We start from the raw sequence: 20,154 nt of genomic DNA on the forward strand, positions 1-20,154 counted from the left end.
AAACCCTCGTGACATCCGTAATCTCATCCGGGACTCCGAACAACATTCGGTAACCAACCATATAACTCAAATACGCATAAAACAACGTCGAACCTTAAGTGTGCAGACCCTGCGGGTTCGAGAACTATGTAGACATGACCCGAGAGACTCCTCGGTCAATATCCAATAGCGGGACCTGGATGCCCATATTGGATCCTACATATTCTACAAAGATCTTATCATTTGAACCTCGGTGCCAAGGATTCATATAATCCCGTATGTCATTCCCTTTGTCCTTCGGTATGTTACTTGCCCGAGATTCGATCGTCAGTATCCGTATACCTATTTCAATCTCGTTTACCGGCAAGTATCTTTACTCTTTCCGTAATACAAGATCCCGCAACTTACACTAAGTTACATTGCTTGCAAGGCTTGTGTGTGATGTTGTATTACCGAGTGGGCCCCGAGATACCTCTCCGTCACACGGAGTGACAAATCCCAGTCTTGATCCATACTAACTTAACTAACACCTTCGGAGATACCTGTAGAGCATCTTTATAGTCACCCAGTTACGTTGCGACGTTTGATACACACAAAGCATTCCTCCGGTGTCAGTGAGTTATATGATCTCATAGTCATAGGAATAAATACTTGACACGCAGAAAACATTAGCAATAAAATGACACGATCAACATGCTATGTCTATTAGTTTGGGTCTAGTCAATCACGTGATTCTCCCAATGACGTGATCTAGTTATCAAGCAACAACACCTTGTTCATAATCAGAAGACACTGACTATCTTTGATCAACTGGCTAGCCAACTAGAGGCTTGCTAGGGACGGTGTTTTGTCTATGTATCCACACATGTAAATGAGTCTTCATTCAATACAATTATAGCATGGATAGTAAACGATTATCTTGATACAGGAATTATAATAATAACTATATTTATTATTGCCTCTAGGGCATAATTCCAACAGTCTCCCACTTGCACTAGAGTCAATAATCCAGCCCTCACATCATCATGTGAATTACATTGTAATAAATCTAACACCCATACAGTTCTGGTGTTGATCATGTTTTGGCCGTGGAAGAGGTTTAGTCAGCGGGTCTGCTACATTCAGATCCGTGTGCACTTTGCATATATTTACGTCCTCTCCCTCGACGTAGTCGCGGATGAGGTTGAAGCGTCGTTTGATGTGTGTGGTCTTCTTGTGAAACCGCGGTTCCTTTGCTAAGGCAATGGCACCCGTGTTGTCACAGAACAAGGTTATTGGATTCAGTGCGCTTGGCACCACTCCAAGATCCGTCATGAATTGCTTCATCCAGACACCCTCCTTAGCCGCCTCCGAGGCAGCCATGTACTCTGCTTCACATGTAGAATCTGCTACGACGCTTTGCTTGGAACTGCACCAGCTTACCGCACCCCCATTAAGAATAAATACGTATCTGGTTTGCGACTTAGAGTCGTCCGGATCTGTGTCAAAGCTTGCATCGACGTAACCTTTTACGGCGAGCTCTTCGTCACCTCCATACACGAGAAACATCTCCTTAGTCCTTTTCAGGTACTTCAGGATATTCTTGACCGCTGTCCAGTGATCCACTCCTGGATTACTCTGGAACCTACCTGCCATACTTATGGCCAGGCTAACATCCGGTCTAGTGCACAACATTGCATACATGATAGAACCTATGGCTGAAGCATAGGGGAGGAGCGCATATGCTCTCTATCTTCATCAGTTGCTGTTCACTGAGTCTTACTCAATCTCGGATCTTGTAAAACTGGCAAGAACCCTTTCTTAGACTGTTCCATTTCGAACCTCTTCAAAACTTTATCAAGGTATGTGCTTTGTGAAAGTCCTATCAGGCGTTTTGATCTATCCCTATAGATCTTAATGCCTAGAATGTAAGCAGCTTCTCCTAGGTCCTTCATAGAGAAACTCTTATTCAAGTAATCCTTTATGCTCTCTAAAAACTCCACGTTGTTTCCAATCAGCAATATGTCATCCACATATAATATTAGAAACGCCACAGAGCTCCCACTCACTTTCTTGTAAATACAAGATTCTCCAACCACTTGTATAAACCCAAATGCTTTGATCACCTCATCAAAGCGTTTGTTCCAACTCCGAGATGCTTGCACCAGTCCATAAATGGATCGCTGGAGCTTGCACACCTTGTTAACATTCTTAGGATCAACAAAACCTTCGGGTTGTATCATATACAACTCTTCCTTAAGGAAACCGTTAAGGAACACCGTTTTGACATCCATCTGCCAGATTTCATAATCAAAAAATGCAGCTATTGCTAACATGATTCTGACGGACTTAAGCATCGCTACGGGTGAAAATGTCTCATCGTAGTCAACTCCTTGAACTTGTGAAAAACCCTTTGCCACAAGTCGAGCTTTATAAACGGTCACATTGCCGTCAGCGTCCGTCTTCCTCTTAAAGATCCATTTGTTCTGAATAGCCTTGCGGCCCTTAGGTAGTACCTCCAAAGTCCACACTTTGTTCTCATACATGGATCCTATCTCGGACTTCATGGCTTCTAGCCATTTGTTGGAATCTGGGCCCACCATTGCTTCTTCATAATTTGCAGGCTCATTGTTGTCTAACAGCATGATCGATAAGACGGGATTACCGTACCACTCTGGAGCAGCACGTGGTCTCGTCGACCTGCGTGGTTCAACAGAAACTTGAACTGGAGTTTCATGATCATCATCATCAACTTCCTCATCAACCGGCGTTGCAACGACAGAGGTTTCCCCTTGCCCTGTGCCACCATCCAGAGGGATGAGAGGTTCGACAACCTCGTCAAGTTCTATCTTCCTCCCACTCAATTCTCTCGAGAGAAACTCCTTCTCGAGAAAAGCTCCGTTTTTAGCAACAAACACTTTGCCCTCGGATTTGAGATAGAAGGTGTACCCAACTGTCTCTTTTGGGTAACCTATGAAGACGCATTTTTCCGCTTTGGGTTCCAGCTTTTCAGGCTGAAGCTTTTTGACATAAGCATCACATCCCCAAACTTTAAGAAACGACAACTTTGGCATTTTGCCATACCACAGTTCGTATGGTGTCGTCTCAACGGATTTTGATGGTGCCCTATTTAAAGTGAATGCAGCTGTTTCTAATGCATAACCCCAAAATGATAACGGCAAATCAGTAAGAGACATCATAGATCGCACCATCTCTAATAGAGTACGATTACGACGTTCGGACACACCATTACGTTGTGGTGTTCCAGGCGGTGTTAACTGTGAAACAATTCCACATTGTCTTAAGTGAGTACCAAACTCGAAACTCAGATATTCACGCCCACGATCAAACCGTAGGAACTTGATCTTCTTGTTACGATGATTTTCCACTTCACTCTGAAATTGCTTGAACTTTTCAAATGTTTCAGACTTGTGCTTCATCAAGTAGACATAACCATATCTACTCAAATCGTCAGTGAAGGTGAGAAAATAACGATATCCGCCGCGTGCCTCCACGCTCATTGGACCACACACATCGGTATGTATGATTTCCAACAAGTCACTTGCACGCTCCATTGTTCCGGAGAACGGAGTCTTAGTCATCTTGCCTATGAGGCATGGTTCGCACGTGTCAAGTGAATCAAAGTCAAGTGACTCCAAAAGTCCATCAGCATGGAGTTTCTTCATGCGCTTTACACCAATATGACCTAAGCGGCAGTGCCACAAAAATATGGCGCTATCATTGTTAACTCTAACTCTTTTGGTCTCAATGTTATGTATATGCGTATCGCTATCAAGATTCAATATGAACAATCCTCTCACATTAGGTGCATGACCATAAAAGATGTTACTCATAGAAATAGAACAACCATTATTCTCTGACTTAAAAGAGTAACCGTCTCGCAATAAACAAGATCCAGATATAATTTTCATGCTCAACGCAGGCACTAAATAACAATGATTTAAGTTCATCACTAATCCTGATGGTAACTGAAGTGAAACTGTGCCGACGGCGATTGCATCAACCTTGGAACCAATTCCTACGCGCATCGTCACTTCATCTTTCACCAGCCTTCGTCTATTCCGCAGTTCCTCTTTCGAGTTGCAAATATGAGCAACAGAACCGGTATCGAATACCCAGGCACTACTACGAGAGCCGGTTAAGTACACATCAATAACATGTATATCAAATATACCTGATTTTTCTTTGGCCGCCTTCTTATCTGCCAGATACTTGGGGCAATTGCGCTTCCAGTGACCCATACCCTTGCAATAGTAACACTCCGTTGCAGGCTTAGGTCCAGCTTTGGGTTTCTTCGTCGGATTGGCAATAGGCTTGCCACTCTTATTCGAATTACCCTTCTTGCCTTTACCGTTTCTCTTGAAACTAGTGGTCTTATTCACCATCAACACTTGATGCTCTTTACGGAGTTCAGACTCTGCGACTTTCAGCATCGCAAACAACTCGCCGGGAGACTTGTTCATCCCTTGCATGTTGTAGTTCAACCAAAGCCTTTATAGATTGGCGGCAGTGATTGAAGGATTCTGTCAGCGATAGCCTCTTGCGGGAGTTCAATCCCCAGCTCAGCTAGACGGTTTGAGTACCCAGACATTTTGAGCACATGTTCACTGACAGACGAGTTTTCCTCCATCTTGCAAGCACAGAATTTATCGGAGGTCTCATACCTCTCGATCCGGGCGTTCTTCTGAAAGATAAACTTCAACTCCTGGAACATCTCAAATGCTCCATGACGCTCAAAGCGACGTTGAAGTCCCGGTTCTAAGCCATACAAGACTGCACATTGAACTATTGAGTAGTCCTCCTTACGTGCTAACCAAGCGTTCTTAACATCCTGATCAGCCGTAGCGGGTGGTTCATCTCCTAGCGCAGCATTAAGGACATAATCCTTCTTCCCAGCTTGTAAGATTAGCTTAAGATTACGAGCCCAGTCTACAAAGTTGCTTCCATCATCTTTCAACTTAGCTTTCTCTAGGAACGTATTAGAATTCAGGATGACTGTCGCGTGAGCCATGATCTACAACACAAATATATTCAAAGTGGACTTAGACTATGTTCAAGATAATTAGAGTTTAACTTAATCAAATTATTTGCTAAACTCCCACTCAAAAAGTACATCTCTCTAGTCATTTGAGTGGTTCATGATCCACTTACACTAGCTCAAGTCCGATCATCACGTGAGTTGAGTATAGTTTCAGTGGTAAGCATCCCTATGCTAATCATATCATCTATATGATTCATGATCGACCTTTCGGTCTCATGTGTTCTGAGGCCATGTCTGCACATGCTAGGCTCGTCAAGCTTAACCCGAGTGTTCCGCGTGCGCAACTGTTTTGCACCCGTTGTATGTGAACGTTGAGTCTATCACACCCGATCATCACGTGGTGTCTCGAAACGACGAACTGTAGCAACGGTGCACAGTCGGGGAGAACACAATTTCGTCTTGAAATTTTAGTGAGAGATCACCTCATACTGCTACCGTCGTCCTAAGCAAAATAAGGTGCATAAAAGGATTAACATCACATGCAATTCATAAGTGACATGATATGGCCATCATCACGTGCTTCTTGATCTCCATCACCAAAGCACCGGCACGATCTTCTTGTCACCGGCGCCACGCCATGATCTCCATCAACGTGTTGCCATCGGGGTTCTCGTGCTACTCATGCTATTACTACTAAAGCTACATCCTAGCAAAATAGTAAACGCATCTGCAAGCACAAACGTTAGTATAAAGACAACCCTATGGCTCCTGCCGGTTGCCGTACCATCGACGTGCAAGTCGATATTTTCTATTACAACATGATCATCTCATACATCCAATATATCACATCACATCGTTGGCCATATCACATCACAAGCATACCCTGCAAAAACAAGTTAGACGTCCTCTAATTTTGTTGTTGCATGTTTTACGTGGTGACCAAGGGTATCTAGTAGGATCGCATCTTACTTACGCAAACACCACAACGGAGATATATGAGTTGCTATTTAACCTCATCCAAGGACCTCCTCGGTCAAATCCGATTCAACTAAAGTTGGAGAAACCGACACTTGCCAGTCATCTTTGAGAAACGGGGTTACTCGTAACGATGAAACCAGTCTCTCGTAAGTGTACGAGTAATGTCGGTCCAAGCCGCTTCAATCCAACAATACCGCGGAATCAAGAAAAGACTAAGGAGGGCAGCAAAACGAACATCACCGCCCACAAAAACTTTTGTGTTCTACTCGAGAATACATCTACGCATGAACCTAGCTCATGATGCCACTGTTGGGGAACGTCGCATGGGAAACAAAAATTTTACTACGCGCACGAAGACCTATCATGGTGATATCCATCTACGAAAGGGGATGAGTGATCTACGTACCCTTGTAGATCGTACAACAGAAGCGTTAGTGAACGCGGTTGATGTAGTGGAACGTGCTCACGTCCCTCTATCCGCCCCGCGAACAATCCCGTGATCAGTCCCACGATCTAGTACCGAACGGACGGCACCTCCGCGTTCAGCACACGTACAGCTCGACGATGATCTCGGCCTTCTTGATCCAGCAAGAGAGACGGAGAGGTAGAAGAGTTCTCCGGCAGCGTGACGGCGCTCCGGAGGTTGGTGATGACCTTGTCTCAGCAGGGCTCCGCCCGAGCTCCGCAGAAACGCGTTCTAGAGGAAAAACCGTGGAGGTATGTGGTCGGGCTGCCGTGGAAAAGTCGTCTCAAATCAGCCCCAATACCTCCGTATATATAGGTGGGAGGGAGGGGACCTTGCCTTGGGGCTCAAGGAGCCCCAAGGGGGTCGGCCGAGTCCAAGGGGGGAAGGCTCCCCCCCCCAAACCGAGTTGGACTTGGTTTGGTGGGTGGGAGTCCTTCCCTTCCTTCCCACCTCCCCTTTTTTTTCTCTTTGATTTTCCTTTGTATGGCGCATAGGGCCCTTTTGGGCTGTCCCACCAGCCCACTAAGGGCTGGTGCGCCACCCTTATGGCCTATGGGCTTCCCCGGGGTGGGTTGCCCCCCCCCCCGGTGAACTCCCGGAACCCATTCGTCATTCCCGGTACATTCCCGGTAACTCCGAAAACCTTCCGGTAATCAAATGAGGTCATCCTATATATCAATCTTCGTTTTCGGACCATTCCGGAAACTCTCGTGACTTCCGTGATCTCATCCGGGACTCCGAACAACATTCGGTAACCAGCCATATAACTCAAATACGCATAAAACAACATCCAACCTTAAGTGTGCAAACCCTGCGGGTTCGAGAACTATGTAGACATGGCCCGAGAGACTCCTCGGTCAATATCCAATAGCGGGACCCGGATGCCCATATTGGATCCTACATATTCTACGAAGATCTTATCGTTTGAACCTCAGTGCCAAGGATTCATATAATCCCGTATGTCATTCCCTTTGTCCTTCGGTATGTTACTTGCCCGAGATTCGATCGTCACTATCCGTATACCTATTTCAATCTCGTTTACCGGCAAGTCTCTTTACTCGTTCCGTAATACAAGATCCCGCAACTTACACTAAGTTACATTGCTTGCATGGCTTGTGTGTGATGTTGTATTACCGAGTGGGCCCCGAGATACCTCTCCATCACACGGAGTGACAAATCCCAGTCTTGATCCATACTAACTCAACTAACACCTTCGGAGATACCTGTAGAGCATCTTTATAGTCACCCAGTTACGTTGCGACGTTTGATACACACAAAGCATTCCTCCGGTGTCAGTGAGTTATATGATCTCATGGTCATAGGAATAAATACTTGACACGCAGAAAATAGTAGCAATAAAATGACACGTTCAACATGCTACGTCTATTAGTTTGGGTCTAGTCCATCAGGTGATTCTCCCGATGACGTGATCCAGTTATCAAGCAACAACACCTTGTTCATAATCAGAAGACACTGACTATCTTTGATCAACTGGCTAGCCAACTAGAGGCTTGCTAGGGACGGTGTTTTGTCTATGTATCCACACATGTAAATGAGTCTTCATTCAATATAATTATAGCATGGATAATAAACGATTATCTTGATACAGGAATTATAATAATAACTATATTTATTATTGCCTCTAGGGCATAATTCCAACAGTAACCCTGCCGGATCAGCTCACTCCAACATCACTGCCACGACATCGTGCTGTCGGAGAATTCATCTACTTATTCGTCGCTCTTCTTGGATCAAGAAGGCAGTTATCGTCATCGAGCTCCACGTGTGTTGAACGCTGAGGTGCCGTCCGTTCGGTGCTAGATTGTCTTTGGATCACGGGACGGCTTGCGATTCAGATCGTGAAGACGTTCGACTACATCAATCGCGTTTCTTAACGCTTTCTGCTTAGCGATCCACAAGGGTATGTGGATCCGATCTCTCCTCTCGTAGATGGCCATTATCATGGATAGATCTTATGTGTGAGTAGGAAATTTTTTGTTTTTCATTCAATGTTCCCAAACAACTATATCGTTAACATAGAAACACCATTATGTAAATAAGTCATTACTTTTATTTGAAGTGAGTTATGTGTCTAGATGTCATCTGTATTTGACTTTGCTAGTTATGTGCGTAGTTGGGTTGGATATGAGTTGGTATATGTCCGTTGTCCAATTATATTTCTATTATCGCTCATAGTTAGTTTCTTTCTAGAATCATGATAATATCATTAATTCATGTCATTTTATCTACTGCCAACCATGATGTGACTAAACTAATACTTTCTGGTAGTTGAAATATTTTTCATGGTTTTTATCTAAGATCATTTATTTTACAAAATGACTAATGCATAATTAAACATGAGAGAGGGAGAGAGTGCGCTAGATATGCTTCATCCTCTGTATCATAATTTAGTGCATATAAATTATTTGAAAAGCAAGCCTCTCAAAAAGTTCACCGAGTATTTGGAGAAAAACATTTACATCCAGAATGCCAAGTAGTTTCATTCGATTCATTATATATAGGAACTAGTTTCATATTTGACATATTTGATACTGGAGATATAAATAGTTTTATCCATAATCTCGGCCAAAGTTTGACTTAAAAACATTATATGCGATATATTATGAATTAGAGGGAATATGTCATCAATGTCACATACATAAGTTATTCGTACTTATTAGTTGTCATCTATAGTTGACTTTCCTAATAATGTGTGTGCTAGTGTTGGATGCCTTGGTATATGTGTGTTGGTCTGATTATATTTCAATTACATCGAAGAGTTAGTGTTTTCTAGGATAATGATAAGATCACCAGCTCATGTCACATTACTCTATTGCCATTCATACTGCATCATTAACATAGAAATAACATTATGGAAGTAAGTCATTACTTTTATTTGAAGTCGTTTATGTGTCTAGATGTCATCTCTATTTGACTTTGCTAGTCATGTGCGTAGTTGGATTGGATATGACTTGGTATAGGTGAGTTGTCCAATTGTATTTCTATTATCACTCATAGTTAATTCTTTCTAGAAACTATTGCCAACCATAAAGTGAATATGCTAATTCTATTCTTGCTAGTAGTTGAAATGTTTTTCTTGGTAGTTACCTAAGATCAATTATTTTACAAAATGGCTAATATATAGTTAAACATGAGAGACAAAGGGATAGAATTAGATGCTACGTCCTCACTTTCATAATTTAGTACATTTAAATTATTCGAAAAGTCAAACCTAACAAAAAGTTCACCAAGTTTTTGAAGAAGAACATTTACATCGAGAACGCAAAGAAGGTCCATTAGATTCATTATAAGAAGTAGTTTCATATTTGACATATCTCATACTGTAGATATGAATAGTTTAATTTATAATCTTGGTCAAATTTGTACTTAAAAAAATATACGCAATATATTATTGATTAGAGGGAGTACGTCGTCAATGTCACATATATAAGAAATTGGTACTTATTAGATGACATGTATAGTTGACTTTCCTAATAATGTGTGTGCTGGTGTTGGATGCCTTGGTATATGTGGGTTCGTCTGATTATATTTCAATCACATCTAAGAGTTAGTTTTTTTTAAGAATCATGATAAGATCACCAGCTCATGTCACTTTATTCTATCGCCAATCATATTACATCATTAACATAGAACATCATTATGTAAGTAAGTCATTACTTTTATTTGAAGTCTTTTATGTGTCTAGATGTCATCTGTATTTGACTTTGCTAATCATGTGCGTAGTTGTGTTGAATATGACTTGGTATACATGAGATGTCCGGTTATATTTCTGTTATCGTTCATAGTTAGTTTCCTTTTAGAACCTATTGACAACCATAATGTGACTATGCTAATACTCTAGTTGTTCAAATATTTTTCTTGTTAGTTATCTAAGATCATTTATTTTAGAAAATGGCAAATGCCGAGTTAAACTTGAGAGAAGAAGAGATGGCGCTAGATGCTACATCATATTTTTCATAATTTAGTACATATAAATTATTCGAAAAGTCAAACCTCACAAAAAGTTCACCAAGTTTTTGACCAAAAACATTTACATCCACAATGCAAAGCCATTTCATTAGATTCATTATAAGAAATAGTTTCATATTTGACATATTTGATAATGTACATATGACTCGTTTTATCAATAATAATGGTCAAAATTTGACTTCAAAAAAATTATGGACAATATATTATGGATTACAAGGAGTACGTCATAAATGTCACACACATATGAAATTGGTACCTATTAGATGTCACCTATAGTTGACTTTCCTAATAACGTGTGTGCAGATGTTGGGTGCCTTGGTATATGTGGGTTGGTCCGATTATATTTCAATTACATCTAAGAGTTTGTTTTTCCTAGAATCATGATAAGTGTCACATTGCTTTATTGCCAATCATACTACATCATTAACATAGAAACACCATTATTAAATAAGTCATTACTTTTATTCGAAGTCATTTATCCGTCTAGATGTCATCTCTATTTGACTTTGCTGGTCATGTGCGTAGTTGGGTTGGATATGACTTGGTATACGTGAGTTGTCCAAATATATTTCTATTATCCCTCAAAGTTGGAAAAAACTATATGCAATATATTATGATTTAGAGGGAATGCGTCATCAATGTCACATACATAAGAAATTGGTACTTATTAGATGTCATATACAGTTGACTTTCCTAATAATGTGTGTGTTGGTGTTGGATGCCTTGGTATACGTGGGCTGGTCTCATTATATTTCAATTACATCTAATAGTTAGTTTTTTCAGGAATCATGATAACATCACCAGCTCATGTCACATTACTCTATTGCCAATCGTATTGCATCATTTAGATAGAAACACCATTATGTAAATAAGTCATTACTTTTTTTTGAAGTCGTTTATGTGTCTAGATGTCATCTCTATTTAACTTTGCTAGTCATGTGCGTAGTTGGGTTCGATATGACTTAGTATATGTGAGTTGTCCAATTATATTTCTATTGTCGCTCATAGTTAGTTTCTTTATAGAAGCTATTGCCAACCATAATGTGAATACGCTAATTCTTGCTAGTAGTTGAAATGTTTTTCTTGATAGTTATCTAAGATCATTTATTTTACAAAATGGTTAACGCAAAGTTAAACATGAGAGACAGAGGGATAGTGCTAGATGCTACGAGCTTTCTTTCATAATTTAGTACATATAAATTATTCGAAAAGTCAAACCTCACAAAAAATTCACCAAGTTTTCGAAGAAAACATTTACATCGAGAACGCCAAGAAGGTCCATTTGAATCATTATAAGAAGTAGTTTGATATTTCACATATCTGATGTTCTAGATATGAATAGTTTCATTTATAATCTTGGGCAAATTTTGACTTAAAAGAAAAATACGCTATAAATTATAGATTTGAGGGAGTACGTCGTCAATGTCACATACATAAGAAATTGGTACTTATTAGATGTCATCTTTAGTTGACTTTCCGATTAATGTGTGTTCTCGTGTTGGATGCCTTGGTATATGTGGGTTGGTTCGATTATATTTCAGTTATATCTAAGAGTTAGTGTTTTCTAGAATCATGATGAGATCGCCAATTCATCTGACATTACTTTATTGCCAATCATACTGCATCATTAACATAGAAATGCCATTATGTAAATAAGTCATTACTTTAATTTGAAGTCGTTTATGTGTCTATATGTCATCTTTATTTGACTCTGCTAATCATGTGCGTAGGTGGGTTGGACATGACTTGGTATACATAATTTGTTCAATTATATTTCTATTATCATGCATATAGTTTGTTTCCTTCTTGAATCATGATAAGAGTATCACTTCATGCCATATTATCTATTGCGAACCATAATGTGACTATGCTAATACTTGCTAGTAGTTCAAATAATTTTCTTGGTAGTTATCTAAGATCATTTATTTCATAGAATGGCTAATGCATAGTTAAATATGAGAGAGGAAGAGAGAGATCTAGATGCTACGTCCTCTCTTTCATAATTTAGGGCATATAAATTATTTGAAAAATCAAATCTTACAAAAAATTCACCATGTTTTTGTAGAAAACTTTTACATCCACAATGCCAAGCAGCTTCATTAGAATCATTATAAGAAGTAGTTTCATATTTGACATATTTAATATTGTAGATATGAATATTTTTATCAATAATCTTGGTCAAAGTTTGACTTAAATAAAACTATACACAATATATTACATATTAGAGGGAGTACATCATCAATGTCAATTGGTACTTACATTATAATCAATGTCAATTGGTACTTACACAATATATTACATAGTAGATAGTTGTTAAAATACTTAGTTTGGTAGCTATATATGATAAAAAAAAGTATGGGCTTTTTACATTTGTGTCCCTAACTCAAACCACTACTCAGATTTGCCCCTAATTTTGAAGCATGCATAAATTTACCCCTATGCCGTTATGTGTCCTTATAAAAAACGCCCTTCTGTGATGTTACCATCCAGTCAAATGGCTTTGACTGTCTACGGGATGTTTGTTGGACATTTTGCCCCTGACTCCATGTGTCACTTACAGGTGGCCCCAGATCCATAGATTTTTTAAAAGAAACAACTCTCTCCTCACTTTCACTTACTGGTGGGACCACTCATCCATAGAAAATAAATAAAAGGAAACAACTCTCTCACTCTCTATGTATCTTTCACGTACGGGTGAGGCCTAATAAAAGGAAAAAAATCAATGGAAATAAGAAAAAAAAGAATTTTATGTCTCTCTCACCTCCGACGGCGCGACACACAACCAGAAGCAACCTTGTCGGAGTGTGGTGCCCTGTGGCGTCGGCCCCTCTTACCCCTCCCCCACCTATCTCTCTTGCCTTGAACCTCTCTCTATGTGTGTGTGTCTGTCTGTCTGTCTCTTTCTCTCTCTCTCTCGCTCTTGGCCCCGTCAATGTCCATAAGGTAGCGTCGCCACTTCCTTCGTCTCTGCATGGCCAACAGACTCCTAGTGCTAAAACTCCATTATCAGGAGCTCCACCAAGCTCCCAACGCTCTCCCCATGCAACAAATTGACACGGGACTCCTCCATTAAGCCGCATCATGGTCATCTTCTTCGTATTTGGCCGCCACCATTTTGCCCTGATCTCCCGCTCCGATGAGCCCCAGCTGCAGTCCTTATTTTTCTTCGCAATCAGTCATCTCCTTGATGCTGCTGGCACATTCCCTCCGAGTTTCGCGACCTCAAGGCATTCTTGCCTCGATGCCAAGTTTCACTGGTTGCCGTCATTGTCGGAGACACCACTTCGCTCAACCCTGGCGTACGTGATGGACGTGGTGCAAAGCAAGGAGACATCGCTCGGCCGCAGGCCGCCACTCCGCCTTACTCACGTGTGCCCGCGTACTCGCCGACGTGCGTGCTCGCGCAACACAGCGTCGGTGCTGCCGACTTGAGCCGGTCAAGCCACTGCCAGCAGCCCAACTGCCACGCAGGGTTGTTAGATTAGGTTTTATTTCTATGGATGAGGGGCCCCACATTTAAGTGTGTGTGAGAGAGAGGGCGTGACAGAAAGTGTTTTTTGTTTTATTTTCGATAAAAGACAACGCCCACAGTTATGGCAGTTTGCACTTTACCCACACGCCTTCATTACCATCCATTTTACCACGTCAAAACAAATGACATCAGCGGGAATCTTTTTGATTTTCGGCTTAAAATGTTTTATCTCCTAATTAAAAATACAATTAAAACCCCGTTTTCACCATTAAATCCGTCTCGACGAGTTCTTCAAAACTAGATACCATGTTGATATGTCTCGATGAAAAAAAATTGGTCAAAAGTTGCCATGATGTTTATACTGTAGTTGTCGTAGTGTTTTCACTAACGTTGCCATGACATGTTTTATCCATTTTTTTTCTAGATTTAAAGCTACGTTATATTTTTCAACTACTTTTTATGACAATTTTTATTAATTGACCATGAGAGTTTTTAGTAATTAACCACGGCTATTTAATGCATGGATCATGGCAATATTTAGTAAGTTTCTTAATTCCCGTTTTATAATATGTCAAAATTTACTTTTAAAGGTAGAAGAAAAAATAGCTGAAATATATCATGACAACTTCAGTGTAAACACCATGGCAATTCATGTGCAATAGACATGGCAACTTTTAACCCAAAAAAAGTCATCGAAACATATTGATGTGAGATCTAGTTTCAAAGATCTCATCGCGATGGATTTATTGATGAAAATGGATCTTCAATTGAATTTTCCATTTAAAAGATAAAACATTTTAAAAACTGAAATCCAAAAAGATTCACACATGCATACGGTGACGTGACACAATCTGTGTGTTATAGACGTGTGGTTGGATGTTACTCCCACCACACGTGTAGACGTTATCGTGATCCTTATTTTTTGAGGATGGATCCCACCAATAAGGGGAAGATGGAGACGCATGTGTAAATGTCAAAGAAACAGAGAGATAGCGGCCAAACGGCTTTGACTGAATGAAGACGGCACGGAAGGGTATTTTTATAAAGACACTTAATGATAGAGGGGTAAATTTGAGCATACTTCAAATTAAAGGCAAATATGAATAGTGGGTTCGATCGAGTTAAGGACACAAATGTAAAAGACCCAAAAATGAAATAGCTAATGCAGTCTGAAGCAAACGGGAGAGAGAGTAATTCTATAAATCAATTATTTCTAGTATTACATATAATAACAACGTTCGTCATGCTCATCGTTTGATAAGTATGGAAAAAAAACGCGAGGGTGTTCCAGCAAGTATGTTGGTGGCCAAATGTGTTGGTCGAGGCTATTACGACCGAGCCGAGGCTTTGGATCGTCGTAGGGGGGGGGGGGGGGAATGGGTTCTTTGATGCCGTGAGAGTGGGCATTTTCCATTCGTGTGGGAGTAATGGCCCTATGCACACATCGTTATTCCCCCTTCTTTTAGTGAGATGAGGAAGAGCTTTTGCCTCGTTGAATTGTTTTTTTCATTGCCAAACAGTAGCGCCAGTAATTGTGTAACTTTGGTAAAAAAAAAAGTGTAACGTTCAGATAAAGGTCTTTCCTAACTCCCTCAAAGAAAAAGAAAAAGGCATATCCTAACGAAACAAGTACAGATGAATATCAGCTTAGAGAAAACCCCCCTGCTATATCTATGGCAGTGATACTCTGGAAACTGGAACAGTAGTAGAAACCGAATTTGACGCTCTCCTTCAGATATTTGACGGCCCGCCTCAAGATGACCAAAAGACTGCCATTGCGATGAAGGTCCACGAATTGTTTATTTTGGCACCTGTGCGATCTCTTCAGCTACCCCGTAATTACTACCCAATGGCTCAGACTTCGTAAGAAGGCTCTGCATATATAACACTTAAGTTAGGAATCCTTTTTTAGAAAGCAATTCTTTAATCCATATAAACTAATAAAATAACACAAAATGTGTAATAAATAATTTAGAAAATTACATGACCGTTTGTCATACTACTAGGAGCATATTGATTTTCTCACCCGTGACAGGTAGAACCCATGCATAGTAAGTTCTATAGTGTTGCCGTCTCCTCTTTGCTCATGAACACTTTTTGATATTACACCTGTTGCCATAGCAAATTGTCCTGTCCCGCCAACAATAGCCCACTCACCACCGTCAGTAGGTACTCCTATGACCTCGAATGTAGACCCCTTAAACCTGTCTCTCACATATAGATACATTTACGTATCATGTACAGCGGTAATATATCAGCCGATCTGATAATGCAATGGAAATTTGTAACTAATGTCCTGCTGACAACATAGACTTATATCAATATTTATTCATCAAATAGCAAATAAATGTGCGTACCATTCATTCTGGAATACTATGGTGAAAGTGCTTTGCCAGTCCCCGGCCTGGGAATGCAGACCTTGTACACGGGCAACAATGGTGGCATCAGGCCCGTCTCCGTCGTATAACGACCAGTTGTTAACGGCTGTTTCACCAAAACCACCCTCCTGGATTACGAGTTGATTCCGGTCTTTACCGCTGAAGTTACGGCGCAGGTACAGGTTGGTGAAGTTGAACTCAGTGCTCTCCACGACTGCACTGCGAGGAGTGATTTGGCAAATGGATGGTTTTTCCATGGGTGAGTTGGGGAGCTTTGAGGCAAGAGGGATGGGATGGGAATGGGATGGGATGGCTTCAAGGGAAGTCTTTGTGTTGTATCACCCCTGTATAGAAGACCAGGAATTAGTGCCGCGATATGTATTTTATAGTAGAACCCACCGTTGCGGTAGCCTAGGTGTAAAGTGGTATACTCCTAGGTCTAACGTGGCTGCTAGCATCTTCCCGTCTGTATCAACGACTTCTTGGCCGCTGCTTCTAGAAGCTTATGGGTTTAATAAAAGTTTGCCTGATCGAGGCGGAAGCTAAAGGCTGCATTCGCCGCTGGAGGATGCAGGTGGAAGAAGAATATGGTATCCTCCAAGATTTGAATGTAATTTTATTTTTCTGTATGGGTTTGTTCATGATACTTAATATATGACATCAGGCATTTTCACAAATAGAAACTGAATTTGACCAAACTTATGAAAAATAATAACAATATTTACGATCTAAGTTCAGCATCATTTAAACTGATATGAAAATACATTTTCATAATATACTATTTTTAGAAGGAAGGCTCTAGACGAACCGGCCTTAAACTTAAACTAACCAAGTCATTAACAGCCAGGATTACGGCAACCACTACTTACAAAGCAACAAAGGAATGAGAACGGCTAAAAGATACAAAGTGTTGTGCAAAGAGCTAACAATCATCCTCTAACAGCAAGCGAAGATATAAAATAAGGCACTAGTCTAGCTTGATGTCAAAGAATCCCTCTTCCGTGAACACCACGCACAGGCAAAAGCCGGACCTTTGAGGCCAAAAAGGGATCAGCAGGTGAAGAAACGTCCTTTGTTGACTCCATGGGCTCAAGCTGACCTTGTATTTGTGAAAATTTGGTGTAGCATATCTTGTTCTTATATACACTCCGGCCAAAATTTAAATACTCAAATTTAATTTGTATTAAATTGATTGGTGTATTTTGAGATCTTCCCAAAGTTTCATGGAATATCTGTTCATGAAAAAATATTTTCGCGAAGCATTATTTGCTACAAGTAACAAATATTTTGAATATGTGCATCTACAAACTCTAAAGACTTATTTTACGTACCGCTATGTTGCTAAACCAGGTGGGTGTTACCACTAGTAGAAAAAGGGCATTTTGTCCCGGTTCGTAAGGGCCTTCTCTTCCGATTTTAGAATCGGGACAAAAAGGTCGTTACTAATGCCCTTGGCCTTTAGTCCCGGTTCTTACACGAACCGGGACAGATGAGCCTCCACGTGGCCGGTGCGGCGAGCCCAGGCAGGAGGCCCTTTGGTCCCGGTTGGTGCCATCAACCGGGACCAATAGGCATCCACGCGTCAGCATTTCAGGTGCTGGGGTTTTTGTTTTTTTTAAAGGGGGGGGGGGTTTAGGAGGTTTTGGGGGTTAATTTAGGTGTTTCATATATTGTGTTAGCTAGCTAATTAATAGAGAGAAATGTCATCTCTTATCTCCGTGCTTGATCGACGCTACGTACTATACGTATAGAGAGGACTAGACACGCTAGCTAGTAAGCAAATGAAGGAAACAGAAGATCGTCATGAACATATGCATACAGAGAGAAGTGATATCGACCACCTCTCCTTCTCTTAGAGATTGGTCGAACAACAAGTTCTCGTATATCTATCCGACGCTACTGGCTACATATATACAATATAATTATCTCTTATAATATAATCTCCTAATTAAAAACTAACTGATTAGGGTCCACATGGTATTCTTCGTCTTTAGCGATCACGTGGACAAGAAAGAATGCCGCCAATTCCTCTTGAATTCCTCGCATACGATCTGGTGGTAGGAGTTCATCCCGCATCCGAAATATCTAATTTGAAGAAAGGGGTCAATACATATATATGAATAAATGAAACTGAACACAAATGATGGTAATAAAATAAAATTGTGAATATTATTATTTACGCACTTCATATTGTTTGTCAGAGTAGCCCCGCTCACAGGTCGTGTGGCGGATGGACTCGCAAATGTAATATCCACAGTAATCATTCCCTTGTTCCTGCCACAGCCACTTTACAAGAAATAGAGGTCAATCAAACTGATAGTTAGCAAGCATGCTAAATGGTATTGATGAAACTAGCGCTTAAATCACTAGGAGATGCGTGGAACATACTACTATAGTACTTACTTTCGGGTGTCTAAATTGCAGCTTCTTCGGAGTTTTTGAGTTGATTTTTTTCCAAACCCTGCCAGACAAAGAAAACAATTACTTGATATCAGGAAATGAACAAAGTTGCCGATATGGTGCGATAATGATCGATTTAACTTACTTCTCTAGAATTTCAGTCATGTCCGCATACTTCTTGGGATCTTTTCGTTTCGAGTCTAAGACGGTTACTATTCCCTGCACTTCGTGTACAAAACGGACAATCTCTTTCGAAGTATCAGGGTTTCATACGGAAACTCGTCTGTTACAAAGGGATTTCACACACATAGCATGTGCAACATATAGCTCTCCGAAGCATCTAATTAAACCATACATTGAAATTATGTAAAACATTTAAATGCAAAAACAAATGCGATCATAATCGTAACCAAGGTAACAACTCATCCAACTGCATAATGATACCAAGCCTCGGTATGAATGGCATATTTTCTAATCTTCCTAATCTTCAACCGCATTGCATCCATCTTGATCTTGTGATCATCGACGACATCCGCAACATGCAACTCCAATATCATCTTCTCCTCCTCAATTTTTCTTATTTTTTCCTTCAAGTAATTGTTTTCTTCTTCAACTAACTTTAACCTGTCGACAATAGGGTCGGTTGGAATTTCGGGTTCAACCACCTCCTAGATAAATAAAATCTATGTCACGTTGGTCGGCATAATTGTCATAAACAATAAATGAACCAATTAGTTATCAAAAGATAATATATACCACATCCGAATGATAGACAGGACGAGGGCCGATGGGGGTGGATACGAAAACCATAACGCTATATAATAACAAGAAATAATAAAAGTAAGAAAATTAGACAAGTATCTGTATGAAGTAAGAAATTTTTCCTTTCAAAAAGAAGATAAGAACAAGAGGCTCACCACGGTGGTGGCGGCGACGAGATCAGCGCAGGCGATCCACGGCGGTGAAGACGGGGACAGGACGTGACAGACCGCTAAACCTAGACAAATCTCGGGGAAAATGGAGCTCGGAGGTCGAGTTTCGAGAAGAGAACGATTAACTGGCGTGGCTCGGACATTTCATCGAACACCTCATGTGCATAGGAGGTGAGCTGGAGCACCCAAATGCCCTTCCCTCGCCGGCCAGAAAAAACAGAGTGCTCTGCCGCGGCGATGGGTATATATAGGCAAATTATTTGTCCCGGTTCGTGGCATAAACCGGGACTAAAGCCCCCCCTTCTAAACCGGTTCAAGGCATGAACCTCTACCAATGGATGTGGGCCAGGAGCGCGGCCCATTGGTCCCGGTTCGTGCCTAGAACCGGGCCAAATGGGTCTAGACGAACTGGGCCAATGCCCACGAGGCCCCGGCCGCCCCCCTGGGCTCATGAACCGGGTCTAATGCCCCCATGGGTCCCGGTTTATGAAGAACCGGGACTAGTGGATTGGCCAGGCCCGAACCAAAGCCCTGTTTTCTACTAGTGTACCGAAAAAGGGTTTCCCCCCGTTTTGTAT

At 41.0% G+C, this 20,154-nt stretch overlaps 1 protein-coding gene across 1 annotated transcript; it reads right to left on the minus strand.

The window, feature by feature from the left end:
• Positions 1-15,353: 15,353 nt before the first annotated feature.
• LOC123396836 lies at positions 15,354-16,607 on the minus strand. Its single transcript, XM_045091638.1, has 3 exons — positions 16,224-16,607; positions 15,893-16,070; positions 15,354-15,740 (listed from the first exon to the last, which is right to left on the minus strand). The coding sequence occupies exons 1-3, from the start codon at positions 16,499-16,501 to the stop codon at positions 15,666-15,668; spliced, it is 531 nt and encodes a 176-aa protein (XP_044947573.1). The 5' UTR covers positions 16,502-16,607; the 3' UTR covers positions 15,354-15,665.
• Positions 16,608-20,154: the final 3,547 nt, after the last annotated feature.

The sequence above is a fragment of the Hordeum vulgare genome, chromosome 5H (genome assembly GCF_904849725.1).
Source record: "Hordeum vulgare subsp. vulgare chromosome 5H, MorexV3_pseudomolecules_assembly, whole genome shotgun sequence".
Taxonomy (NCBI): Eukaryota; Viridiplantae; Streptophyta; class Magnoliopsida; order Poales; family Poaceae; genus Hordeum; species Hordeum vulgare.